A 27,875-nucleotide genomic window follows, 5' to 3' on the forward strand; every position below is an offset into this window, starting at 1 on the left:
AAAAAACACAATAATATTATAAATTCATAGGTCAAAATTTATTTTAAATAACTTGGTTAGTTTCTTCTTCACATACAACATATTTTTATAATTTTTTTCACTAAACAAATAAACTCAAAATTAATCAAGATTTTATATGTTGAATTCATTAATGAATTTAATAATTTTTTAAAAAAAAATTAAAACTCAAATAATTATCTAATTAATACCATCAATTTATAAATAAAAATTGATTTTAAATGACTATTTTTTATTTTCTATGTAGAATTATTATTTTCTTATATTTTTTTCTATTATGCAAATAGACTCCAAATTAAATAAGACTTAATGTATTAACTTCATCAACGAGTATAGTAATTTTTAAAAATAACTTAAAACTTAAATAGTGAACCAATTAATATTAAAAGTTTACGGACAAAAATTGATTTAGAACAACTCTATTTTTTTTTTCATATAATTATTATTATCCGATTTTTTAAATAAATAAACTCTAAATGCAATTATGCATTTTACAATCTTTTCTAAAGGTAATTACAAATTTCTTTAGTTGTTTTCCATCTTCCAACCCAAAAAATTGTTGAAATTATTTTTCCGGTCTGTTCCCTTTTTCAGTATTATCAGCATCTCTAAGTCATGAACTTATGACTATTTCAATGAAAATATAAAAAAATATTGTGAATATTCAACTATTTCGCTTGAAGTTACCCAAATATGAAAAAAAGGATTGAAGGGTGCAATCATGCAACCCAATGGCATTGATTGATGCTCGGGTCTTTGTTTTTAATTAGTCAAGTCATTCACGCGCTTTGTGGGCTCCACAATGCCTGAAACTTCAATTCAATGTACAGACCATTTCCTGCGCTTTCACAAGGCTTGAAAGACTACTGCAAAGGCTTTCACAGCAACTGCTACTCTCGCTAATTTGCTTTGGTTATTCGAGAGTTTGAATTTTGCTGAAAACATGTTTGTGGCGGAGGCGGCTGTGTCTTCCATCTTTGATCTGGTGATTGGGAAGTTGGCGGCTGCCACCGCTGCCCCTTTGTTGGAGTATGCACGCAGGCAGAATGTTGAGGCCACCCTCCAAGAATGGAGGACGACTTTGTCGCATATTGAAGCTGTGCTGATTGATGCTGAGCAGAAGCAGACAAGGGAGATAGCTGTTAAGCTTTGGTTGGATGATCTCAAATCTTTGGCTTACGACATGGAAGATGTTCTGGACGAGTTCAACACTGAAGCTAATCTGCAGATCCTGATACATGGACCCCAAGCTAGCACCAGTCAGGTACACAAGCTCATCCCAACTTGTTTTGCTGCTTGTCATCCTACATCTGTCATATTTAATGCAAAGGTTGGTGGAAAGATAAAGAAAATTACAAGGGAGTTGGATGCTGTTGCAAAACGAAAGCATGACTTTCATTTAAGGGAGGGTGTTGGAGGGTTGTCGTTTGAGATGGAAGAAAGGTTACAAACCACTTCCTTGGTAGATGAGTCTAGCATTTATGGTAGGGATGCTAAGAAGGAGGCTATCATTCAATTTCTCTTATCCGAGAAAGCCTCCAGGGATAATGGTGATAATGGAGTTTCTGTAGTTCCCATCGTAGGTATGGGTGGGGTTGGTAAAACAACCCTGGCTCAAATTATCTACAATGATAAGAGGGTGGAGAGCCACTTTGATACCAGGATTTGGGTTTGTGTATCGGATCGATTTGATGTGACAGGGATAACCAAAGCAATTCTAGAGTCCGTCACTCATAGTTCAACTGATTCTAAGAACTTAGAATCATTACAAAATAGCCTGAAGAATGGATTGAATGGGAAAAGATTCTTCCTCGTTCTAGATGATGTGTGGAACGAGAAGCCCCAAAACTGGGATGCCTTAAAGGCTCCTTTTAGGGCTGGTGCACAAGGCAGTATGATCATAGTAACAACTCGTAATGAAGATGTTGCATCGATTATGCGCACTACTGCCTCTTCTCATCACCTTGATGTGCTATCCTATGAAGAGTGTCGGCTATTATTTGCAAAACACGCCTTTGCACATATGAATACAAACATCCGCCAAAAGTTGGAACCAATTGGTGAGAAGATAGTAAGAAAATGCAGAGGCTTGCCTTTGGCTGCAAAGTCGCTTGGAAGTCTATTACACACTAAACAAGATGAAAATGCTTGGAATGAAGTACTGAATAATGACATATGGGATTTTCCAATTGAACAAAGTGACATTCTTCCAGCTTTATACTTGAGTTACCATTATCTTCCACCAAATTTGAAACGATGTTTTGCATATTGCTCCATATTCCCCAAGGACTATAAATTTGAAAAAAGGAACTTAGTGTTGTTATGGATGGCAGAAGGCTTATTAGGTGGCTCTAACGGGGAGAAAATTATAGAAGATTTTAGTAACACATGCTTTGAAAATTTACTTTCAAGATCTTTTTTCCAACGATCCATTGATGATGAATCACTATTTCTGATGCATGATTTAATTCATGATTTAGCACAATTTGTATCGGGGAAATTTTGTTCTTGGTTGGATGATGGAAAGAAAAATCAAATTTCTAAGCAGACCAGACATTCTTCTTATATTATTGCAAAGGAATTTGAACTCTCCAAGAAATTTAATCCATTTTATGAAGCTCATAATTTGCGGACCTTTCTTCCTGTACATACAGGTCATCAATCTCGTCGTATCTTTTTAAGCAAGAAGATCTCAAATCTTTTATTGCCAACACTGAAATGCTTACGGGTTCTCTCTTTAGCTCATTATCATATTGTGGAGTTGCCTCGCTCAATTGGAACTTTGAAACACCTACGCTACTTAGATCTTTCTCGTACTTCAATTAGAAGGCTCCCTGAATCAATAACCAACCTTTTCAACTTGCAGACATTGATGTTGTCAAATTGTCATTCTCTTACTCATTTGCCCACAAAAATGGGGAAACTAATCAACTTGCGTCATCTTGATATTAGTGACACTAGCTTAAAGGAGATGCCAATGGGAATGGAAGGGTTGAAACGTCTTCGAACATTGACTGCTTTTGCTGTTGGTGAGGATAGAGGGGCAAAAATTAAAGAGTTGAGGGAGATGTCACACCTTGGTGGCAGACTTTGCATTTCCAAGTTGCAGAATGTGGTGGATGCTATGGATGTCTTCGAGGCTAACATGAAAGGCAAGGAGCGTCTTGATGAGTTAGTAATGCAGTGGGATGGCGATGCTACTGCTCGTGATTTGCAGAAGGAAACAACTGTGCTTGAAAAGCTACAACCTCATAACAATTTGAAAGAGCTGACCATCGAGCACTATTGTGGTGAAAAATTTCCTAACTGGTTAGGCGAACATTCATTTACTAATATGGTGTCCATGCAACTCCACGATTGTAAAAATTGCTCATTCTTGCCATCGCTAGGGCAACTTGGATCTCTCAAGGAGCTCTCTATTATGAGGATTGATGGAGTGCAGAAGGTGGGACAAGAGTTCTGTGGGAATATTGGGTCTTCTTCGTTTAAGCCATTTGAAGCCCTAGAGATTCTGAGGTTTGAAAAGATGTTAGAGTGGGAGGAATGGGTTTGTCGTGAAATTGAATTCCCTTGTTTGAAGGAGCTTTGTATCAAGATATGTCCAAAGCTGAAAAAGGATTTACCCAAACACCTTCCTAAATTAACAAAACTTGAGATTAGAGAATGCAAGCAGCTGGTGTGCTGTCTTCCAATGGCTCCCTCCATTCGTGAATTGATGTTGGTGGAATGTGATGATGTGGTGGTTAGGAGTGCGGGCAGTCTCACCTCATTGGCTTCCTTGGATATACGCAATGTTTGTAAAATACCAGATGAATTAGGACAACTGAATTCTCTTGTAAAGTTGTCTGTGAGTGGTTGTCCCGAGCTAAAGGAAATGCCACCCATTCTTCACAACTTGACATCTCTTAAACACTTGGATATCCGGTACTGTGACAGTCTTTTGTCTTGTTCAGAGATGGGGCTACCACCAATGCTTGAAAGGCTTCAAATTATTCACTGTCCCATTCTGAAGTCCCTATCAGAGGGAATGATACAAAATAATACTACTCTCCAACAATTGTACATCTCGTGCTGTAAAAAATTGGAGTTATCATTGCCTGAGGATATGACGCACAACCACTACGCTTTCCTTACTCAATTAAATATATTTGAAATTTGTGATTCTCTCACGTCCTTTCCTTTAGCTTTCTTCACAAAGCTTGAGTATCTTCATATCACAAATTGTGGCAATCTGGAGTCCCTTTACATTCCAGATGGACTTCACCACGTGGAACTCACATCTCTCCAGTCATTGGAAATATCTAATTGCCCTAATCTGGTATCTTTTCCACGAGGAGGATTGCCCACTTCCAATTTAAGACGGCTTGGGATACGTAACTGCGAAAAACTTAAGTCACTGCCCCAAGGGATGCACGCCCTCCTTACATCCCTTCAATATTTGCATATATCTAGTTGTCCAGAAATTGATTCATTTCCAGAAGGAGGTTTGCCCACTAATTTATCTGACCTTCACATCGGGAATTGCAACAAACTCTTGGCTTGTCGGATGGAGTGGGGCTTGCAAACGCTACCCTTTCTTAGAACGTTGGAGATTGAAGGATATGAGAAAGAAAGATTTCCCGACGAGAGATTTCTGCCCTCCACTCTCACCTTCCTTCAAATTAGGGGTTTTCCAAATCTGAAATCCCTGGACAATAAGGGCCTTCAGCACCTCACCTCTCTTGAAACTCTGGAGATTTGGAAATGTGGAAAGCTCAAGTCCTTCCCAAAACAGGGGCTGCCCTCCTCCCTTTCTCGTCTTTATATTAGAAGGTGTCCTCTGCTGAAGAAACGGTGCCAAAGGGAAGAAGGGAAAGAATGGCCCAACATTTCTCACATCCCCTGCATAGTGTTCGACAGATACGATAAGAAAAATACGGAGGTGATCTTATCATGAGGCCCTTCCATTGAAGCTCTTGCTCTCCTCTGCATTTATTGGCCCAGGTACTTTATGCTTTGTGTTTTATTTTCATTTACCAATTCCGCGTCAGTCAACAAGTTTATAACTACTCTAGCATCCAGACTGTGCTACCTAATGGTGCTAATATTTTAAGACTTTATTTTTTTCCTTTTATATAATTCTTTTATTTTTGAGACATCAAGTGGGTCCAGTAGAGAGTCCAGATATAATTTGTGGGGGTATCACTCAAATAAAGAATAAAGGCAAAGCACCACTTAGATGTAGTTTGGATATAATTTTATATTCTCTATTTTTATAATTTTGCTTTTCTTTTTTCCATTTTTTGTTATCAACGTTTTTAAAAAAAAAATTAAAAATAGTTACCAAATGATTTCCAAAGTCACTTTCAAATTTTTAATCTTGAAAAAAAATGCAACTAACTATATCATTAATTTGTTATATTGTTTTTTCATTTTTAATCAGAAAATATTGTATTCGATGTTTATTAGCCTTTTGCTTTTACTTGGTTTGTTTTGTTAAAACTGTTACTTTAAAAGACAACATTCTTATGCATAGAAGTTGTTTGTTCAAAAAACAACTTTAAGAGAACTTCTTTTTCTTTTAAGTTTAGATAATTTTTACTAAAGATAAACAACTTCAAAAGGCAACTTTAATATAAATTTATTTTTTAATTTCAATGTGTGTCTAATATGAAATTGTGTAAATTGTTTCTTTAAGTGACAACTTCCAACATGACCAAAACTGTCGTAAATTCCTCAATATTTTTAATATGAAAAGTGTTTTTTTCAAAAGTCATCTTTAGTATAAATTTGTAATTCTTTCAATATGGAAAATGTTTTTTCAAAAGACACTTTTATTATAAATTCAGTTATTTTTAATATGTGCCTAATATAAAAATTGTGAAATGTGTCTCTTTAAGGGATAACTTCCAGCGTTGTTAAAATTGTTGTGAATTCTTAATAGTTTTAATATGGAAAGTGTTTTTTCAAAAAACATCTTTCATATAATTTGTTTTAAAAATAAGTGACCGATATGAAAATCGTGGAAGATATATCTTCAATAGACAATTTTCAATATGACATAAAATGCTGTAGAATTTGAAATATTTTTTAATGTGTTGTATTTTAAAAAATTAATTTTAAATTGATTGTACTTTTATCAAAAATCCGTATTATGAGGTAAACATGTACATTAAAAAAGGGGTATTAGATATGTGAGCTTGTTGATTTTCGTGTGATTTTGATGGACAATGCTTAATATCTTTTAAAAGAAGTTTAGGTGATTCCACATCAAGCTTAAGTCATTGAAATGGGATAAGGCAAACCCCATTAAGTATGTTCTCCTTTGAGCCCAAAAATCAACTATACCTATGATTCATAAGACGACCACAAACCCAATATACCTACTTTCAAATCATATAATTTTGTGAAAATTGTACCATTACGTATATTTACAGTTTTCTTGTAAACTCTCTACAGTAACAACCATTTTTTGAGTAGTTTTGTATTATGTGTGAATATAAGTGTTAATAAACTCAAACAACTATTATGTGTGAAATCATATAAGTCATTCCTTGGTTATAGTTTGTTGGGATATTGGTTTTCAAATTGCTTGTGTACACAACTAACCTTTTTCTAATTCTACATATGCTCACATATGTAAATATCACAATTCATTGCAAAACTATTCATGTCATGAAGAATTTTGGATGCAGGAGTATCTACTATCATCTTATTGATGGAGGAAGGTTGTCCACCAGAATTGTCAGTTTACTTGATTCACTACTTGGTTTTTGCAAGCACATCAAAATGTAGGGAACAAATGGAAAAATCTACGTGGTAAAGCCCAAGCAGACAAATCATTCCTTCCCAGACATTACGATTTAGATTCTTCAGATATGTCAAAGGATTCAACAAATGTATTCATAGATTCTAATTAGGTACCATTCTTCTTCTATCGTTCTACTTTTTGAAGGTGTAATTTATTTTCTTTAGCAATAATTCACATTATGAGATAATTTCTACCTTGCAAAGAATCGATTTGACTCCCCAATGTTAATACGTGATGTTTAACTAAGACAACATCAAATTTGATTGATGTTGATGTTTGCTTTCAACAATGCTTGAAATTTGCTAGGATAGCCTAAGGTGACTCAACAGGGAGTTTAAGATCATAGAAATGGGATAAGGCAGGGCCTTGAGAAACATAAACAAAACATGATGACTGAAATTTTTTATGGATTTTGCAAAATTTTTATGATTATCATTTTCTTTGTTACTTTAGACTTTGTTCTCAACAAGTATTTGTAGGTTTTATGGTGTGACCTTTTAACAAACTTCTCATTTTTGAAACAGCTATGCGTCTAAAGCATCCGACTAATATCATTGGTAGAGAAAGATTGTGCACTTTTTGATATCTGCATGTATGATGCCACAAAGGGAGCAAAATTTTCCTACCCGATGAAGGACATGTGGGCATATCATCCATAAGAGAATGTTTTGAAAAAGTTCAGATAGAATGGAGTGTTTTGGAAAATGTATTAGCAGCTGCAAGGTACCTTGCCCTCAATTAGGTATATCTTCTATTTTCTGAAAAATTCTATGCTTTGCCTTGTAGTAAGAATTCACACATAATGAGTTTTAATAAGGGATAACTAATGTTTTTACTAGGGGCCACACCTGAATGTGGATTCAAATGCTCTGAATCTCATAATGTGAGGACAACATCTAGTTTGTCGTTGTTCTTGTCAAGAGATTGTTTTTCTCTGCTCAAGATTTCAATCTTAGGCATTTCTGATCACTGCTACCAATCCAAAATCCTGAAGGCAATGTCATTGCATTGATTCCATGATCTTGCTTCAAACAAAAGTTTAGTACTCTGCTTAAGGATTGCCATTGCGGCTGCTCCATTCCTTGAAAGGTATGTTTATGTAAACAAAAGCACTGTCCATTTGTTGTTTTAGACTCAATAATTATGTAAACGGCTGAACTATCGTGTCATATCCAACGAAAAATGATGAACTGTTAGAATCATCATGAAAGAAGCAGAGGATCCTTTTGCTTACGCATTCAACACATATTTTTGCTTATATTTTTCAAATTTCCAATCATTGAGTATAAGCTAATGAATCAAAGAACAAGTAAAAAAGTTCTTATTGTTGAGATTCTAAGTGAATAGAAATGGTTTATGTGCTTGATGAACTAAAGGAAGTTGTTGCACCTAGGTTTGGGTTAAACCATCAAAAATATAGTTGCAAAGCCTACTGTATATTTCACCAACTATTTATGGAATAAAACATTTTCAATTTCACATTATGATACCTGATTAGACAACTTTGAGAAATGATAGGCTGCTCGGTCTTTTTAAATTACGGTACAGAGGTTAATCAAATGCATTTTGTTCCATTGTTGTCTGCATTTGATGTTCAAGGTATCTATGATAGTGTTCTCTATTATTATGCATTTTGCCATCTCTTGTCTCAATAGAATCACTTCTTCCATTTCAATAACAACACTTAGATTGCTTTACATTCTGAATATTTTAAATCATCCTCGCTTTTGTTACATTTATCAGTTTCCCTATGAAATTGTTTTTAAACTCCTAGTATGAAATTAAGATTAATATAAACTCCAAAATTGAACAGCTCTATTTAACTTTAATGAAGTATTCAACTAAGTACTGCTGGATAAAGAAGATTTAATTGTTACATCAGTTTCTTCTATATGTGTTAGCTGTTTAAACATGTCTCCCACTTCATGTTATTCTGCTTCTGCACTGGGCATCATTGAAGCATTTTAAAAAGGGTACTGTACTTGTACCTGCATAACTGCCACAGGAGGGATATTTGAAGGAGACACCATTGGAGCATGTCAAGGTGCATTCTACTGATGTCAACCATAAATGACACGTCCTAAACATTGGGAATTTCAATGCAATAAAAAGGTATGAAAATTGGATAGCTTCTATGCCTTTCACAAATGCACTTTTATACTAAAACCTGTCTAAGAGAGGAAATTAAATCAATCCCTACCCTACAATTTAGTTTTGAGTTTTTTGTTTTTTGATTTTTGGAAACATGTGGATGCATTTACACATGCCTGATCCCAGGATGGAGATTCTGATCAAGATTTGCTGGTTAGACTATAATGTGGAATCACGAGGACATGGAATTAAATAGAGACAATAAGCAATTAATCCACTTTCCCATTCTTCTCTCTTCAATAGGTCTTGGACATGCCATTCTGTATAGGAAGAGCTTAATCAGGTATGCAGACTGATTCTCCTCTTGGTGATTAGGTTTAGTAGCTTGAATTCAAGTATTCAAACCTATTCCTGCCATCTTCTTATACTCTTCTGTTTCCCTAAATAATTTGTAAGTAATTTTTATAATATTTTATTTATTGAATCTATGTTTGGAAAAACTTCTTAAATGCTAAAAACAAGATTTGAAGGTCAAATTCAACTTTTGATGACATTAGATAGAATTATTAAACTAGACCTTACACTTTCTCAGTATAATTTACCTAAAAATACAAACATCTTTATTTTTCCTTTAATAAAAGTTCAATTAAATCTTTTACACCCTCATCTTTAATAAAAGTATTAAAATTATAATCATCAAACATAATATCTACTTTTGCTGAATGCTTTGAATTTAATAATATGGGAATGACTATCCTACGTCATTTATTTGGTTATTGAGGATTACAGTCTATAAAAATTCAATCTACATTGTTTTAGTGAAGTACTGTAAGTCTGTATTATGTGGTTACCCTTACACCTAGATTCCCATTCATGCTATGAAGAGTTTGGAAGAGGTATTTATGTCGCATAAGCATGATCAAAATGTCTCTTTCACTTTCACTATCAAAATATCCTTTGCTTTTAGGTATGTCTTCTACTTTCTGAAAAAATATTTTGTTTTGCCTTATACTGAGAATTCACACAATGAATTTCAATTGGAGATAACCTTATTTGTATCCTATTTCTAGAAATGTCCTCCTTATCTATATCCTATTTCTAGGACTGTCACACCTATATGGTGGATTCAAATGATTTGAACCTCATAATGTGAAGACAACTTGTCCTATGCTATTGTTGGTGTTTTGACCACTGAAGATTGCCATCCTAGGAGTTTTAGTCGCTGCTAGCAGTCAAGAATCCTTTAGACAAATGCATGCATTTACATTTATTCCATGATCTTGCTCCAAAGAAAAGTTTTTTACTCATCTGCGGAAGGATTGTAATTGTGAGTGCTCCATTCTTTGGAAGGTAGCACTACTTGTCAAGAGTTGTAGCTCATGTGATTTGGTGTTCTGTTTATTAATTTACACTTCGGTTGATATAATATTTGGTTGTCACTCTTTAATTTGGTTGACATAATCTAGGTAGAAATTCTACCTAGATTTTTTGTTTTGGTATTTCATTTCTGTTATTTAGTTTTGAAGATCATATGATGTTTTTTTTTTTATTGGACGTTTTGAAGATCATATGATGTTACTAGCTTTAATTTGCATTGACCCGCTTTTCTATAAAATGCTTGAGTTTTCTTTACTACTATTAAATACAAGCAATTGTGAAAAACTATAGGTTATCTCTTTTAAGGTAGAAGAGATTTATTTTGATGTCCTACAACCTATTTTCATTTTTTACTTCTATAAATGTAAACTATATTATTTCTTAATCTTTAATAGTACAAATGAAACATAAATGTTAATATTAGCAAAGCATTCTCCATGTGTTGCACTAGATTCAGTAGTTATGTAAAAGGCTGAAAGATGATGACCTATCCAAGAGAAAATACCGAACTATTAGAGTTATCAATATATCTTTGCTTATATTAGGCTGCTCTCTATCTTTAAAGTATGGTTCAGAGGTTATCGTATGCGTTCTGTTTCACTGGTTTCCATTTTGATGGTCAAGATAATTAGGATAGGGCTGAAACATTGTTTCCCATTATTATGCATTTTGGTAATCTCTTCTCTCAACAAAATTACTTCTTTCATTTCAACAATACTGCTCAAATCCTTTATCAATTTCACTTTTACTTTGAATAGTCTTTTTTCCTGTTGGTTTGTCTGTTTTCCTCCAAATTGGTTTTAGACTGTTAGCATGAAATTAAAGAGTAACATAAACTCCAATTGAACAAATTTGTTTACCTTCAATGAAGCATTCAACTGTTTACTGGTGGATAAAAAATATTTAACTGTTTTATCAGTTTCTTATTCATTTGGCACCATTGTAGCATATGAAAAAGGTACTTGAACCAAAGTAGCAGCCATTGCAAAGACATTTGATGGAGGCTTCATTGGAGCATGTCAGGATGGTTAATGAGCCTTTCTCAAGTCAACATTAAATGGTAGGTTCTAAACTTTGGAATTTCAACACAATAAAAAGGTACGCAAATTAGATGGTTTTTGTGCCTACAGCAGATGCACTTTCACACTAGCACCTTAGTTTTAGAGTTTTTGTGAAATTTGTGGATGTATTTACAACTGCTTGCTCCTAGGATGTTGACCAACAAGATTGCTTGTGGGAAGGTGACGTGGAATCACAAATAAGTGAAATGATATGCAAGGGATATGCAATTGATACCCGTCCCTATTCTGCTGACTTGAATGTGACTCAAGTACATCATTATGCATGGTAAGATGTAGAATCAACGACATCCATACTCAGATTACTATTTTGCTATTAATGAGAAGTTTTTTCTGACTCTATCATCAAAATAATCTGTATTATCTCTACCTTCAGTCTTCGGCTAACGGTATTCAGACAGATTTCTGCCACCTTCAACTATGGTCTTCTGTCACCATATAACCATGTGTAAGCAATCCTCTTTTTGATCACTGCAGATGAATTTATTGTCACTAAAAAATGGAAGTCTTTTTATGATCCAACAGTGGTCGTCAAAATTTGAACAGTCATGCTAACAGTGTAGTTTGTGAATTACAGGTTAATGTTCATCCTAATAACTTAATTCTCATGCCCTAACTTGAAGAAATGATGGACAACCAAGTATGAGAAATGAGGTAATAGTAAATGGAAGATAAATTTATTGGGTTCTTTAGCTGTGCAAGAGAATCTAGTGCAGTGCATCTTGACATGGTCTAAAAATCTTGACAGGAAAAATTAAAAGAGAAGCTATTAAATTTGGAAAAACAGAGTATTGCTGTTTGAAGTAGACTGAAATGTGCAAGGATTTGTCATTGATGTAGGTAAGCTATTGAATATGTTCTTCACAAAAGCAATTTGTTGGAAATTCACTTCAAGGATTGTTCTTTTTACTTAAAACGGTATCAAGTTTTTATTCATGGACAGTGCATTGCAATTCGTCACTTGTAGGCTTCTACTGTAACGACTATAGTTTTCCATGTTAATGGAGTTTCATGCTGGCTCCTTGCTACAATGGAACTATAATGTCCTCCATGCACCTTTCAGTAACTCTTAAGGTGGGGAAATTAGATTTTACCTTTTTACTTTTTGAAGTGGGTATTAAAATGTGTTATTGACTATAATAACCTGTTTCTTTCTGATTTCATTTTATCCTTTTTTAGGTTGTAAATATGGCTCCGTATACGGATGCTTGTTCATATGATGTATAGACGCGGCGAGTGGAGAATTGGTTCTCATAGTTGCTGCAAATTTGGTGCAGAATCACAAGCACTCAGACTACTGGATGACTAGGCATCAGAACAAGCTATTCAGTATTTTTTTTTTCTCCATTGAATAGATGGAATTAAAACATGAACAATTGTGGAAAGAAAGGAACCGCCTTCTTCATTATTGATTCATATATCAACGAAAATGGCAACATTTGCAGCTGTTGGAAACCTACATGACAACAGTTCTTAGGTCTTTTAATTTTGAATACATGAAACATTTTTCCCAATATATGTTGTTCCTTCTATTTCTCCCTAGGAGTGTTTTATGATGAGATATTATGAAGTTGTACTATTTCTATAGTTCAGCATGATAGGGGGCTATTCAGTATCTTTTAGTCATTCAGCTTTACTGATATGATTCCAAATCTTAGGAATTATTGCATTTTGAATAGTAATGATATTCTTTTAACTATGTTCCCTGTCTCTCCTCCCATTTTACTTTTGTAAGTGGTTAGAAATACCTCCATTTTCAGTTTTCATCACTTTATAGTGGATGATTGCCATTGTTTCCTTTGCTTGATGGAATTTTATCTAATATTAGAGCTAATTGTCCGCTTAATCTAAATTAATGATTAATTAGTTCAATTGTAAAGTCCGTGGTTAGAACTATTTGCCATTTCATGATTGATCATCGAGTAGAATTGGTGATCCCATTGAGGGTATTGAGGCCTCAAGATCACGACAATGTAGGGCTTGATTCAAAAAATGATTGTTCTATCCCATTGGGGCTACTTGCTAATTCAATTTAGCAAATTATTTTCATTGATATTTTGCTAATTCAAAAAATGAGGGTATTTGCTACTTCTCGAGCATAAAAATTGGAACTTCCAAATTATTTTCACATTAACACTCGAAAACACATTGAACATAAAATGGTTAATTTGAATGGAGCAGACTCTTTAAGATTCTAGAGAAAAGGACTGAAGAATACTTTTTCATTGAAATTGAAATTTAGTAACAAGAAGGTATCAGGGATCAATCTTGCTTTTCTATTAGTCAAGTCATTCACGCGTTTTGTGGACTCCACAATGCCAAGAACTTCCATGCAATCTACCAATTCTGAATCATTATTGTGAATGGTCCAATATAGGGGACCCATATATTGAAATTGATGGATGTATGGGTATGGCAATGCCAATAAAGTCCTCAATTACCCCATGACCCACTTGTTCAACCTATTGTTAACATATGGAAAAGAGAATTTATTAACACATCCACTTAAATTCTTCACAAATTCACTTTTTTCTTTTAAATAGTAAATTTTACAAATGAAAGGGTTAAAATACCTTCTTGGTTAATCTCTCAGCATCTACTCATTCAAAACCCTAACAGAGTTTCTTTTCCATTTTTTTGGTCATGACCGTTCACTGCTGCACTGGCAGGTGCTATCGTAGATCATGCCCTAAAGCTTGGAGATGCACCTTGTAACATTTTTTTTCCTTTTAATTTCAGTGTAAAAAAATTGACGAAAATGAAGGATAAGAGAAGGAAACTAGGAAAAGATAGGAAATGAGAGAAAAAAAAGAAAAGGTTTAGCATTTGAATGGAGTTTTGAGCAAAAATAATTCATTTTAAAAAACAGTCCATATCCTAGATTTTTGGCCAAAATAATTCCCAATTGGTTTTTTTCAACCACATATGCATCTATATGACCTAATTTTTTACATTTTTAATGTGACAAAATTGTAGTGGGTAATTTTAGTTTTAATTTTGTTTTAAATAAGCAGAACTGTAGACACCAACCACGGTTTTGACTTAAAGCTATTTTTTTTTAAAACAAAATTTTATTGTTTTAGTTGAAAATGTTTAAATTTATTTTTAGATTTATAAAAATATTTATGGAAGTGTCTTCCAACCTTTTATGCACTTGATTTTGTGTCTACTTTGATGGTTCCTTTAATATGATCTTCAATTGAGGAAAGGTATCGGAGGAAGGGATTTCATTTGCCACAAAAGAAAAGTTACAAACTACTTCTTTGGTGGATGAGACTTAGGTTTATAGTACAGATGCTAATAAGGAGAAGATTATTGATTGCTAATGTTGGATGAAACAACTATGAATAATAGAGTCTTTGTAATTTCCATTGTTAGCATGGATGTGATTGGAAAGAACCCTTGCTTAGACCATCTACAATGATGAGCGGGTGGCGAGCCATTTTGGTGTGAGAGTTTGGGTTTGTTTGTATGATCAATTTGATGTTATGAGAATAACAAAAGAAATTCTAGAATTCATGATGAAGAGATCCTATGAATTTAAAAACTTAGAATTGTTGATATATTAGGTTATGTGATTAAGAGTTGACAATTTTGTTCCTAATTTTTTTTATCATTAAACCTTTTTAAATTGTCTTACTTTTCATTGAAGATTCCAGACTTAAGGTTGTTGTACAATTAATTAGGATAACATAGGTAACTATAAAAAGATCTGGAAAAGGCGAATTGGAGTGAGTTAAAGGATGGTGTGAATCGTATGTTTTAAACTAGAAAAAATGTTTTTAAAAACAACTTTAAAACCTCCTTAGCACCTAATCACTAAAACCCCTCGAGCGCTCAATTGCTGCTTGGAGTGCTTAAGTGCTTGCGTAGAGATTTTAATCTCTACGAATATTTGAATTTCCATATTTTGATTGATTTTATGTTAAAAAATCAAGTTTGAATCCACTAGGTATTTGTATCATATATAAATTTTTTTATAACATTTTTAGTAATATATTATGTAAGAAAAATAATTTTTTAAAGAAACACATATTAAATGCTAGTTTAAGAATCAAAAGATTCTTTAATTCTATAAAGTGATTTTAATAACTTTGTTAATCATACTTATAACTATTAAGAAGTACTATAATCCCATCGGAATGAGTCTCAAACAGGTTTTTATATACCATTCCAACTATTAAATATGTTTCTATTAATCTATCAAAAAACTTAGATGAATAATATATTTGAATACATTTTATGAGTCTTTCGTCTTTCAAACTCTCAAAAATATCTTATTTAATATGATGAGAATATGGGTCACTCTCTATGTACACCCAATGAAACAAAAAAATAAAAATAAAAACAAAAGAAGTAGGTCGCCTCTTTTTCGGTTATATAATTAATTAATTCATTATCATAGTAATATACAAGTATGATCAGAGACATTAAAGTTAAATTACTAATTTTGGTTTAAACAATTAAAAATTCCTTCTATATCACTTCACCAAGACAAGCATGTGTGAAACTTTAGTTAGAGATATCTCAAGGTAGAGTCGATCTTGAAAAAATTGGCCCCATAACAGCTGGACTGAGTGTGGACAGCAATAAAGCAATTTGGTTGCTTGTTGTGCAGACACACCCATGTGACACTCCCTTTCCCTGATTGCTTTATTCATTCAAGATATATCAAAAGTATGCATTGTATTTTCTTTCCTTATTTCAATATTAATTGACCATTCTTCTCAATATTGAACCGTGTAGAACAGTTCTTTAGAATTGTATAATTTGTGGAAGTTCTTAAAGAACCCTTCTTTTTTTTTTTTGTACTTTCATTGTGAGGAAGGGTGATATTTTGATTTGATTTGTAAATAATTTTCTTTTAATATTTTTAAAATATTTTCTTAATACTTATCGGAACCAAACATGGCCTGGTTTATTGAAGTCATAGAAAAATAACAAAAGAAAAAGCATAAATATCTTGGGTGTCTCGTAGTTGGATCAAATTTGGCACATTATTTTTTTTCCCTACTACGTACGACCACTTGTAATATTTTTTCCCCCACTTGCAACGGAATCAAGTCAATTTATACAATTTTTTTTTTGGCATTTGCTTTGGACGTCAAGTTTTGACAAATTTCCTGAAATACCCTCCTCTGTTTTCTCATTCTTCCATACAGTAAGCATGAGCTTAAGAATGGACAAGGGTAAAACAGTATTTAAAGCTGGATGAATTCTTCATCCTTTTCCCTACTTCATGTCTGTACACAAGCAGAGGCTTTTCCCACAAAAGCTTCATTTCCCGTGCTGGTTGTATTTCTCTGTGAGTCTTTGATTCCTTCATTTCGGAAGAAAAGATGGTTGTGGTGGAGGCGTTTCTGTCTTCCTTGTTTGAGGTGGTGCTGGACAAGCTGGTGGCTACCCCTTTGTTAGATTATGCACGCCGGATCAAAGTAGACACAGCAGTGCTCCAGGAGTGGAGTAAGACTTTGTTGGATCTCCAAGCAGTGCTGCATGATGCTGAGCAGAGGCAGATTCGGGAGGAAGCGGTGAAGAGTTGGGTGGACGATCTCAAAGCTTTAGCTTACGACATCGAAGATGTCCTGGACGAGTTTGACATGGAGGCTAAGCGATGCAAAGGGCCCCAAACCAGCACCAGCAAGGTACGGAAGCTTATCCCCTCTTTTCATCCTAGCGGTGTGATATTCAATAAGAAGATTGGTCAAAAGATCAAGACAATCACCGAGCAATTAGATAAGATTGTAGAAAGAAAGTCTCGTCTCGATCTGACACAGAGTGTTGGAGGGGTATCATCAGTGACTCAACAAAGGTTGACTACTTCTTTGATAGATAAGGCTGAGTTTTATGGTAGGGATGGTGATAAGGAGAAGATCATGGAATTGTTGCTATCTGATGAAATAGCTACTGCTGATAAGGTTCAGGTGATTCCGATTGTTGGTATGGGTGGGGTTGGAAAAACAACCCTCGCTCAAATGATCTATAACGACAAGAGGGTTGGGGACAATTTCGATATCAGAGGTTGGGGGTGTGTATCTGATCAGTTTGATTTGGTAGTGATAACGAAATCAATTTTAGAGTCGGTCTCTAAGCATTCATCTGATACTTCTAATACACTGCAATCACTACAAGATAGTTTGCAGAAAAAGTTGAATGGAAAAAGGTTTTTCCTTGTTTTGGATGATATATGGAATGAGGACCCCAATAGCTGGGGTACCTTACAAGCTCCTTTTAGAAATGGAGCACAAGGCAGTGTGGTAATGGTAACAACTCGTCTTGAAGATGTTGCATCTATTATGCGCACTACCTCTTCCCATCATCTTAGTAAACTCTCTGATGAAGATTGTTGGTCACTATTTGCAGGCATTGCCTTCGAAAACGTAACTCCAGATGCCCGCCAAAACTTGGAACCTATTGGTAGGAAAATAATAAAGAAATGTGACGGTTTGCCTTTGGCTGCAAATACATTGGCAGGTCTGTTGCGCTGTAAACAAGATGAGAAGACTTGGAAGGATATGCTGAACAGCGAAATATGGGATTTACGAACAGAACAAAGTAGAATTCTTCCGGCTCTACACTTGAGTTACCATTACCTCCCTACAAAAGTGAAGCAGTGCTTTGCATATTGTTCCATCTTTCCAAAGGATTATGAATTTCAAAAGGAGGAGTTAATTTTGTTGTGGATGGCGCAAGGTTTAGTGGGTAGCTTGAAAGGAGGGGAGACGATGGAAGATGTTGGTGAAATATGTTTTCAGAACCTATTATCAAGGTCATTCTTTCAACAATCCGGTCATAATAAGTCAATGTTTGTGATGCATGATTTGATTCACGATTTGGCTCAATTTGTATCTGGAGAATTTTGTTTCAGATTGGAAATGGGACAGCAAAAAAATGTTTCGAAGAATGCTCGACATTTTTCATATGATCGTGAACTATTTGACATGTCTAAGAAATTTGATCCCCTTCGTGACATTGATAAATTACGGACCTTCCTACCATTAAGTAAGCCTGGTTATCAATTACCTTGCTACTTAGGTGATAAAGTCCTACATGATGTATTGCCAAAATTCAGATGTATGCGGGTTTTATCCTTATCTTACTATAACATCACTTATTTGCCCGATTCATTTGGAAATTTGAAACATTTGCGGTATTTGAACCTTTCTAACACTAAAATTCGGAAGTTACCTAAATCAATAGGTATGCTTTTGAATTTGCAATCATTGATTTTGTCAGAATGTCGTTGGCTTACCGAGTTACCGGCCGAGATTGGAAAGCTCATCAACTTGCGTCATTTGGATATTCCCAAAACAAAAATAGAAGGGATGCCGATGGGAATCAATGGATTAAAAGATCTTCGAATGTTGACAACTTTTGTTGTTGGCAAGCATGGTGGTGCAAGACTCGGGGAGTTACGAGATCTTGCACACCTGCAAGGAGCACTCTCCATTTTAAACTTGCAGAATGTGGAGAATGCTACAGAAGTTAATTTGATGAAAAAGGAAGACCTTGACGACTTAGTGTTTGCATGGGATCCAAATGCGATTGTTGGTGACTTGGAGATTCAAACCAAAGTTCTCGAAAAGCTTCAGCCTCATAACAAGGTGAAAAGGCTCATCATTGAATGCTTCTATGGCATAAAATTTCCAAAATGGTTAGAAGATCCTTCGTTCATGAATTTAGTTTTCTTACAACTTAGAGATTGTAAAAATTGCTTGTCTTTGCCGCCACTTGGGCAATTACAGTCTCTCAAGGATCTCTGTATTGTGAAGATGGATGATGTGCGAAAGGTTGGTGTAGAGTTGTATGGGAATAGCTATTGTAGTTCAACTTCAATTAAGCCATTTGGATCCCTAGAGATTCTGAGGTTTGAAGAGATGTTAGAGTGGGAGGAATGGGTTTGTCGTGGAGTTGAATTCCCTTGTTTGAAGGAGCTTTATATCAAGAAATGTCCAAATCTGAAAAAGGATTTACCCGAACACCTTCCTAAATTAACAGAACTTGAGATTAGTAAATGCGAGCAGCTGGTGTGTTGTCTTCCAATGGCTCCCTCCATTCGTCGATTGGAGTTGAAGGAATGTGATGATGTGGTGGTTAGGAGTGCGGGCAGTCTCACCTCATTGGCTTACTTGACTATACGCAATGTTTGCAAAATACCAGATGAATTAGGACAACTGAATTCTCTTGTACAGTTGTGTGTGTATCGTTGTCCCGAGCTAAAGGAAATTCCACCCATTCTTCACAGCCTTACCTCTCTTAAAAACTTGAACATCGAGAATTGTGAGAGTCTCGCATCTTTTCCGGAGATGGCGCTGCCACCCATGCTTGAAAGCCTTGAAATCAGAGCCTGTCCCACTCTGGAGTCCCTACCAGAGGGAATGATGCAAAATAATACGACTCTGCAATGCTTGGAAATTTGGCATTGTGGTTCTCTGAGGTCCTTGCCCAGGGACATTGATTCATTGAAGAGACTTGTAATCTGCGAGTGTAAGAAATTGGAGTTAGCACTCCACGAGGATATGACGCACAACCACTACGCTTCCCTTACCAAATTCGACATAACTAGTTGTTGTGATTCTCTCACGTCCTTTCCATTAGCCTCCTTCACAAAGCTTGAGACGCTTGATTTCTTCAATTGTGGAAATCTGGAGTCCCTTTACATTCCAGATGGACTTCACCACGTGGATCTCACATCTCTCCAGTCATTGGAAATACGTAATTGCCCTAATCTGGTATCTTTCCCACGAGGAGGATTGCCCACTCCCAATTTAAGAAGGCTTTGGATATTGAATTGCGAAAAGCTTAAGTCACTGCCCCAAGGGATGCACACCCTCCTTACATCCCTTCAACATTTGCATATATCTAATTGTCCAGAAATTGATTCATTTCCCGAAGGGGGTTTGCCCACTAATCTATCTGAGCTTGACATCAGGAATTGCAACAAACTCGTGGCCAATCAGATGGAGTGGGGCTTGCAAACGCTTCCCTTTCTTAGAACGTTGACGATTGAAGGATATGAGAACGAAAGATTTCCCGAGGAGCGATTTCTGCCCTCCACTCTCACCTCCCTTGAAATTAGGGGTTTTCCAAATCTGAAATCCCTGGACAATAAGGGCCTTCAGCACCTCACCTCTCTTGAAACTCTGCGGATTCGGGAATGTGGAAACCTCAAGTCCTTCCCAAAACAGGGGCTGCCCTCCTCCCTTTCAAGTCTTTATATTGAAGAGTGTCCTCTGCTGAACAAACGGTGCCAAAGGGATAAAGGGAAAGAATGGCCCAAGATTTCTCACATCCCCTGCATAGCGTTCGACCAATCGGATATGGAAAATGGGGAGGTGATCTTATCATGAGGCCCTTGCATCGAAGCTCTTGCTCTCCTCTGCATTTATTGGCCCAGGTACTTTATGCTTTGTGTTTTATTTTCATTTACCAATTCCCCGTCTAATGGTGCTAATATTTTAAGACTTTAATTTTTTCCTTTTATATAATTCTCTTATTTTTGAGACATCAAGTGGGGTCCAGTAGATAGTCCAGATATATTTGGTGGGGGTATCACTCAAATAAAGAATAAAGGCAAAGCACCACTTAGATGTAGTTTGGATATAATTTTATATTCGCTATTTTTATAATTTTGCTTTTCTTTTTTCATTTTTTTTATCAATTTTTTTTAAAAAAAATTAAAAATAGTTACCAAATGATTTCCAACGTCACTTTCATTAATTTGTTATATTGTTTTTTATTTTTAATAAAAAAATATTGTATTTGATGTTTATTAGCCTCTTGCTTTTACTTGGTGTGTTTCATTAACATTGTTACTTACAACATTCTTATACATAGAAGTTGTTTGTTCAAAAAACAACTTTAAGAGAACTTTTTTTTCTTTTAAGTTTAGATAATTTTTACTAAAGATAAACAACTTGTATCACGTAAAAATATTACTTCAAAAGGCAACTTTAATATAAATTCATTTTTTTAATTTCAATGTGTCTCTAATATGAAATTGTGTAAATTGTTTCTTTAAGTGACAACTTCCAACATGACCAAAACTATTGTAAATTCCTTAATATTTTTAATATGGCAAGTTTTTTTTTTCAAAAGTTATCTTTAGTATAAATTTGTAATTCTTTCAATATGAAAAATGTTTTTTCAAAAAGCACTTTTGTTATAAATTCAGTTATTTTTAATATGTGTCTAATATAAAAATTGTGAAAGGTGTTTATTTAAGAAATAACTTTCAGCGTTGTCAAAATTGTTGTGAATTCTTAATAGTTTTAATATGAAAAGTGTTTTTTCAAAAAACATCTTTAATATAATTTTTTTTTAAAAATAACTGACCGATATGAAAATTGTGGAAGATATATCTTCAATAGACAACTTTCAATGTGACATAAAATGTTGTAGAATTTGAAATATTTTCTTATGTGTTGTATTTTAAAAAATTAATTTTAAATTGATTGTACTTTTATAAAAAATCCATATTATAAGGTAAACATGTACATTAAGAAAAGGGCATTAGACATGTGAGCTTGTTGATTTCCATGTGTGATTTTGATGGACAATGTTTAATATCTTTTAAAATAAGTTTAGGTGATTCCACATCAAGCTTAAGTCATTGAAATGGGATAAGGCAAACCCCATTAAGTGTGTTCTCCTTTGAGCCCAAAAATCAATTATACCTATGATTCATAAGACGACCACAAGCCCCGATATACTTACTTTGAAATCATATAATTTTGTGAAAATTGTACCAATATATATATTTACTACTTTCTTATAGTGAACTCTCTCCAATAATAGTCATTTTTTGGAAAGTTTAGTATTATATGTGAATATAGGTGTTAATAAACTCAAACAACTATTAGTAGTTTAGTGACTAGGTGAGCTTGTTCCTTGGTTTTAATTTGTTGGGATATTGATTTTCAAGTTGCTTTTGTAAACAACTTGTCCCTTCCTAATTCTATATATGTTGGCATATGTAAATATAACAATTCATTGCAAAACTATTCACGCCATGAAGAATTTTTGGATGTAGGAGCGTCTACTATCTTGTTGTTGATTGAGGAAGGTTGTCTACCAGAATTGTTGGCTTCCTTGATTTTCTACTTGGTTTTTGCAAGCACATCAAAATGTAGGGAGCAAATGGAAAAATCAACCTCGTAAAGCTCATGTGGACAAATGATTCCTAATTCCAAGACATCCACTTTAGATTCTTCAAATATGGCAAAGGGTTCAACAAACGTATTCATAGCAACAAAGTGCCTATTTCCAATTAGGTACCATTCTTCTTCTACAATTCTACTTTTTGAAGGTTTAATTTATTTTCTTTGGTAATAGTTCACATATCAAGATAATTTCTACCTTCTAGAGAATCAATTTCACTCCTTAAAGTTAATAAAAAAAACATGTTTCTCCCTAAAATTGCTAAAAAAAATTCATTAAGATCATTTTTGGAGAAAAGCATGATGTTTAACTTAGGCAACATCAAAATTTGATTGGTGTTGATGTTTGCTTTCAGCAGCGCTTGGAATCTGTGGGGATAAGCTAAGTTGACTTAGTATAGAGTTCAAAATCATGGAAATGGGATAAGATAAGGCCTTGACAAACATAAACCAAACATAGTGGCTATGAAATTTTTGATGGATTTTGCAAAATTTTTACAAATCCTTTTTCTATTATTACTTGAGACTTTGCTCTCGACAAGTGTCTATAGGTTCTATGTTGTGATTTTTTTTTACAAACTTCTCATTTTTCGAACATTGATGCATCTAAAGCATCCAATTAATATCATTGGTAGAGAAGGTTGTGCACTTCTTGATATTTGCAAGTATGCTACCACAAAAACAACAAACTTTTCCTACCCAATGAAGGACATGTAGGCATATCTTCCATCTAGAGATGTTACATTTGAATGTTTTGAAAAATCTTAGATGGAATGGAGGGTTTTGGAAAAAGTATTAGCAGTTGTAATTACTTTACTCTCGATTAGGTATGTCTTCTACTTTCTAAAAAATGTTATGCTTTGCCTTGTAGTGAGAATTCACATACAATGGGTTTCAATTGGGGGTATCAAATCTTTTTTCCAGGAATGCTTCCCACACCTAAATGTGGATCCAAATGCTTTGAATCTCATAATGTTAGGACAACTTATAGCCTATTGTTCTTGTTCAGATTTTTTTTTCATCGCTCAATATTTCCATCCTAGGCGTCTTTGGTCACTACTAGTGGTCTAGAATCCATAAGGCACTGTCATTGCATTGATTCCATGATCTTGCTCCAAACAAAAGTTTAGTACTTTGCTTAAGGATTGTCATTGCTAGTGCCCCATTTCTTGGAAGGTATATTAATGTTAACAAAGTCATTGTGCATCTGTTGTTCTAGATTGAGTAATTATGTAAAGGGATGAACTATTATGTTATATCCAAAGAAACATACTGAATTGTTAGAATCATCATAAGAAAAGCAGAGGATCCTTTTGCCTACACATTCAGCTTATATTTTTGCTTATGTACTTCAAATTTCCATTCATTGAGAATAAGCTTATGAATCAAATAACAGGGAAAACATTGTTATTGTTGAGATTCTAAACAAAGAGAAATGGTTCATGTGCTTGATGCACTAATGAAAGCTATTGCATCTAGGTCAAGGTTAAACCTTCAAAATGCATTTGCATATCCTACAATATATATTCACCAACTATTTATGGAGTAGAACATTTTCAAGAAATGAGAGGTTGCTCTATCTTTTAAACTATGGTACAAAGATTATCAAATGTTCCATTGTTGCTTGCATTAGCCATTTTAATGTTGAGATATTGTTTTCTATTGTTATACTTTTCATTTCTTTCAACATACTCATTTCTTTCAGTTCAACAACACTACTTAGATCCTTTCTGAATTTTAGTTCTACTTTACATTCCGAATATTTTAAATCATCCTTGCTTATTTTATTTTTGTCTATTTCCTTTTCAATTTATTTCTAAACTCTATGAAATTAAAAAGTAATATTAACTCCAAAATTAAAAGGTAATACATATGATTTAATTATTTCATCAGCTTCTTCTATATGTGAAAACTATAATTTAATAAAGTTCTTAAAACTTTAAACATGTCTTCCTCTTCATCTTATGCAACTTCCACATTGTGCATCATTTAAGAATTTGAAAGAAGCACTTGTACCTGCATAATAATGAGAGGTTCATTTGAAGGAGGCACCATTGAAGCATGTCGGGGTGCATTCTGTCGGGGAAGTAAAAGATGGTTAATCAGCCTTTCAGAAGTCAAAATTAAATCAGAGGTTCTAAACTTTTGGAACTCCAGTGCAATGAAAAGGTTAGCAAATTGGATAGTTTCTATTAACCTACCACAAATTCACTTTTATATTAAAACCTATCTCAGAGAGGAAATTATATCAACCTTTCCATATAATTTAGTTATGATTTTTTGTTTCTCTTTTTTGTGAAACATGTGGATACATTTACGTATGCTTGTTCCTAGGTTGGAGACTTTGATCAAGTTAATACACTTTCCCATTCTTCTCTCTTGCATAGGACTTTGGTATGCCCTTTTGTATGGGAAGAGCTTAATCAGGCATGCAGAGTGATTCTCCTATTGATTATCAGGTTCTGTAGTTGGAATTTAAGTGGTTGATATGAACATCCATAGTGGCTTCATATCCATGCATTTGTGATTCCACAATCAAAATTTACTAAAATAAGCATCTAAAGCATCTTTAACTAATATCATTAGCAGAGGAAGGTTGTGCACTCGAATTCTTTTGTTACTTGATATAATATTTAATTTCTGCTAGTATGATGTGACAAAGAGAAAATGGAAAGATCTTTCTAGCAAAGCTTATGTAGGGAAACCATCCATAAGAGATGATACATTTTTGTGTTCTGAAAATTTTCAGATAGAATGAAGGGCTCTGACAAACGTACTAACCGCCGCAAAGTGCCCTGCTTTCGATAGGTATGTCTTCTACTTTATGAAAAATAACATGTTTTGCCTTATAGTAAAAATTCACATACTAAACTATTAGAATCATCGAGATAAAAGCAGATGGTCTTTTTGCTTGCATATTGAAGAAATTTCTTTGCTTATGTAGACTGCTTTATATTTAAAGTATGGTATGGAGGTTATCATATGCATCCTATTCCATTGGTGTCTACATTGATGGTCAAGATGATTATGATAAGGCTGAAAGAGTGTCTTAGATGATTATGAGTTTTGTTATCTCTTCTCTGAACAAAACCATTTCTTTCATTTCAACAACTCAATTTCAGTAGTAATCTAATTTTGGAATTTCAATGCAATGAAAAGGTGGCAAATTGGATCTAAAACTTGTCCCAAACAGGAAATTAACTCTGCCAGGCAATTTTGTTTTGGAGTTTTTGGTTCTTGATTTTGTGAAATATGAGAACACAATTATAACTACTTGTTCCTAGGATGGAGATTTTGCCAATAGAGATAGCTTGTTGGAAGGTGATGTGGAATCATAAAGACGTGGAATCATATGGAAGAGATAAGCAAATGATACACTTCCAAGTTTTCCTCTCTTGCATGGGACTCAGGTACACCATTCTGCATGGAAAGATGTGGGAAGAGTGATTCTCTTCTTTGTTATTAATTAGTTCATCGTTAATTAGCTGGAATCCAAGTGGATGATATGAACATCCATACTGGCACCATTATGATATTTCTTGGAAATTATCTGCAGGTGGAACTTAGATTGTATTTTGCTAATGATCTGTATATCCCCTGCCTTCAGTCTTGGGATAGCAGTATTCAGATAGATTTCTGCCACCTTTAATTAAGATCTTCTGTTCCCATAAAACCATGTGTAAGCAATCCTGCTTTCTATCACTGCAGAAGAGCTTATCATCAAATGAATGCTTTTTGTTGACTTCCATTACATGGTACCCTGATCCAACACTGGACTCCAAAAGGAGAACAAACATGCACAATGAAATGTATGTTGATTCTAATAACTTAATTCTCAATCCCTAACTTGAGGAAATGAAAGGCAATAATAAATGGAAATTTTATCGGGTTTCTCTAGCAGCACATCCTGACATGGTAATCTTGACAAGAAAAATTAAGAGAAATGCTTTTAAATTTGGAAAAACGGAGTAATGATGTTTGAAGTTGACAGAAATGTTCGAGGATTTCGTCTGTCTTTAATGTAGGTAAGATATTGAGTACGACCTTAACAAAAGCAGTTTGTTGGAGGTGCATATCCTAAGACAATTGTTTTTTTCACTTTAAGATTGAATTTTAGCATTGGTTTATGAACATTGTATTGCACTTCATCACTTGTAGGCTTCTGCCCAGCTCATTGGATTTCTCAAATACTTTCCCTCCTTCATTTCCCATTTTACTGGGGTTTTATATCTTGCTCCTTGCTGTCAAGGAACTCAAAATTCCTCAGTTGTTCATAAGGTATGGATATATACTGGATTGCACCTGTTTCCACACTTGCATTCTTCTACTATAATTATTTTTAGAAGTGGGTATTCAATTCTATTGTGTGCAACGAAATCCTTTGTCTTTCTGATTCCTTTATTTTTTTTTAGGTTGTAAATGTGCCTCATATATGGAAGCTTGTGTGCAATTCAATAATTGGGGTTCTCATAGTTGCTACAAATTTGGCGCAGGATATCACACACACTCCAATTAACTGGATGACTTGACCATCAGAACAAGCTATTCAGTTTTATTTTTTGTTTTTAAGCTCCCATGAAAAGATGGCAAGCATTAGCCATGGCCCATGAAAGAAAGTCATTCTCTTCATAACTGATTTATATGTCAACTAAAATGGCAGCAACTTCACATCTCTTCAATATCTGCAGATGCTGGAAACCTCCATTGATGGCAAGTTTCTTTTAGTGTTTCCCATGTATACAAATGTTGTTCCCACAAACCATGCATCTTCTATTCTCTATTGGGAGATGTTTTATGATGAGATATTGTTATTTGTATATGATAGGTAGGATGTTCAGTGTCTTAGAGATTCAACTTATTGTGAGGTCATTCCAAATCTTAAAAGTTGTTGCATTCTCAGTAGAAGTGATCTATTTTCAAACTTTCAAAGCAGATATAATTGAGTTTATTCCTCTTATATGCAATTGAAAATATACTCATATATGTTTATTTTACTTACCACTTGATGTTTCAAACACTTCCTTGATCTATTGAATTATTTATATGAGAGGAAGGAAATTTGTTGTCTTGCTCAAATTAATGGGGAAACAACTTTTTATTTAGTAAAATGTTTTTTCGCTATGTTTGATTCCCAAAAAATTTGAGAGAAAATGGGAAGAAAAAAATAAAAATTGATATAAACTCAATAAATTATTTTTATATCATATTTCAGACTCGTTCAACTTATTTAACTCTTCAAAAAAAAATAATAATAATAATTTAAAAACATAAAAGTTTCTTAGTAAATTTAATTATATTTAACATTTTTCACATTTTTCATAGTAAAACCAAACATGAGAAAATTATTTTTTTCCTTTGCTA

At 34.2% G+C, this 27,875-nt stretch overlaps 2 protein-coding genes across 42 annotated transcripts; both read left to right on the forward strand.

The window, feature by feature from the left end:
* Positions 1-849: 849 nt before the first annotated feature.
* On the forward strand, positions 850-20,365 carry LOC132252527 (putative disease resistance RPP13-like protein 1). Of its 16 annotated transcripts, XR_009467514.1 has the most exons (13): positions 850-5,001; positions 6,693-6,917; positions 7,333-7,550; positions 7,648-7,897; positions 8,710-8,920; positions 9,203-9,242; positions 11,223-11,336; positions 11,487-11,623; positions 11,732-11,803; positions 11,933-12,009; positions 12,104-12,195; positions 12,323-12,429; positions 12,535-12,871. XR_009467514.1 is itself a non-coding variant. In XM_059742298.1 (2 exons), exon 1 carries the CDS (start codon positions 962-964, stop codon positions 4,952-4,954), a length of 3,993 nt encoding a protein of 1,330 aa, XP_059598281.1. In that variant the 5' UTR covers positions 850-961; the 3' UTR covers positions 4,955-5,001; positions 20,288-20,365. The 16 variants fall into 16 exon arrangements, 2 of the variants coding, with proteins under 2 accessions (XP_059598281.1, XP_059598280.1); XR_009467515.1 differs by having other exon boundaries at positions 7,648-8,920; positions 9,086-9,242; XR_009467522.1 differs by having other exon boundaries at positions 9,086-9,242; positions 11,223-11,623; positions 12,299-12,429.
* Positions 16,352-27,435, forward strand: LOC100854534 (putative disease resistance RPP13-like protein 1). 26 transcript variants are annotated; one of them, XR_009467497.1, is made up of 8 exons: positions 16,352-20,752; positions 22,388-22,628; positions 24,509-24,683; positions 24,902-24,973; positions 25,264-25,322; positions 25,799-25,924; positions 26,673-26,792; positions 26,927-27,435. XR_009467497.1 is itself a non-coding variant. In XM_059742295.1 (2 exons), the coding sequence occupies exon 1, from the start codon at positions 16,695-16,697 to the stop codon at positions 20,703-20,705; it is 4,011 nt and encodes a 1,336-aa protein (XP_059598278.1). In that variant the 5' UTR covers positions 16,352-16,694; the 3' UTR covers positions 20,706-20,752; positions 25,264-27,435. The 26 variants fall into 26 exon arrangements, 1 of the variants encoding a protein (XP_059598278.1); XR_009467495.1 differs by having other exon boundaries at positions 24,560-24,683; positions 24,849-24,973; XR_009467507.1 differs by lacking the exon at positions 25,799-25,924 and having other exon boundaries at positions 24,560-24,683; positions 24,849-24,973.
* Positions 27,436-27,875: the final 440 nt, after the last annotated feature.

Source organism: Vitis vinifera, chromosome 13 (genome assembly GCF_030704535.1).
Source record: "Vitis vinifera cultivar Pinot Noir 40024 chromosome 13, ASM3070453v1".
Taxonomy (NCBI): Eukaryota; Viridiplantae; Streptophyta; class Magnoliopsida; order Vitales; family Vitaceae; genus Vitis; species Vitis vinifera.

Excerpts from the sequence above, each read along its gene's own strand:
- LOC132252527 (XM_059742298.1), top strand. The coding sequence starts at position 962 with ATGTTTGTGGCGGAGGCGGCTGTGTCTTCCATCTTTGATCTGGTGATT.
- LOC100854534 (XM_059742295.1), top strand. The coding sequence starts at position 16,695 with ATGGTTGTGGTGGAGGCGTTTCTGTCTTCCTTGTTTGAGGTGGTGCTG.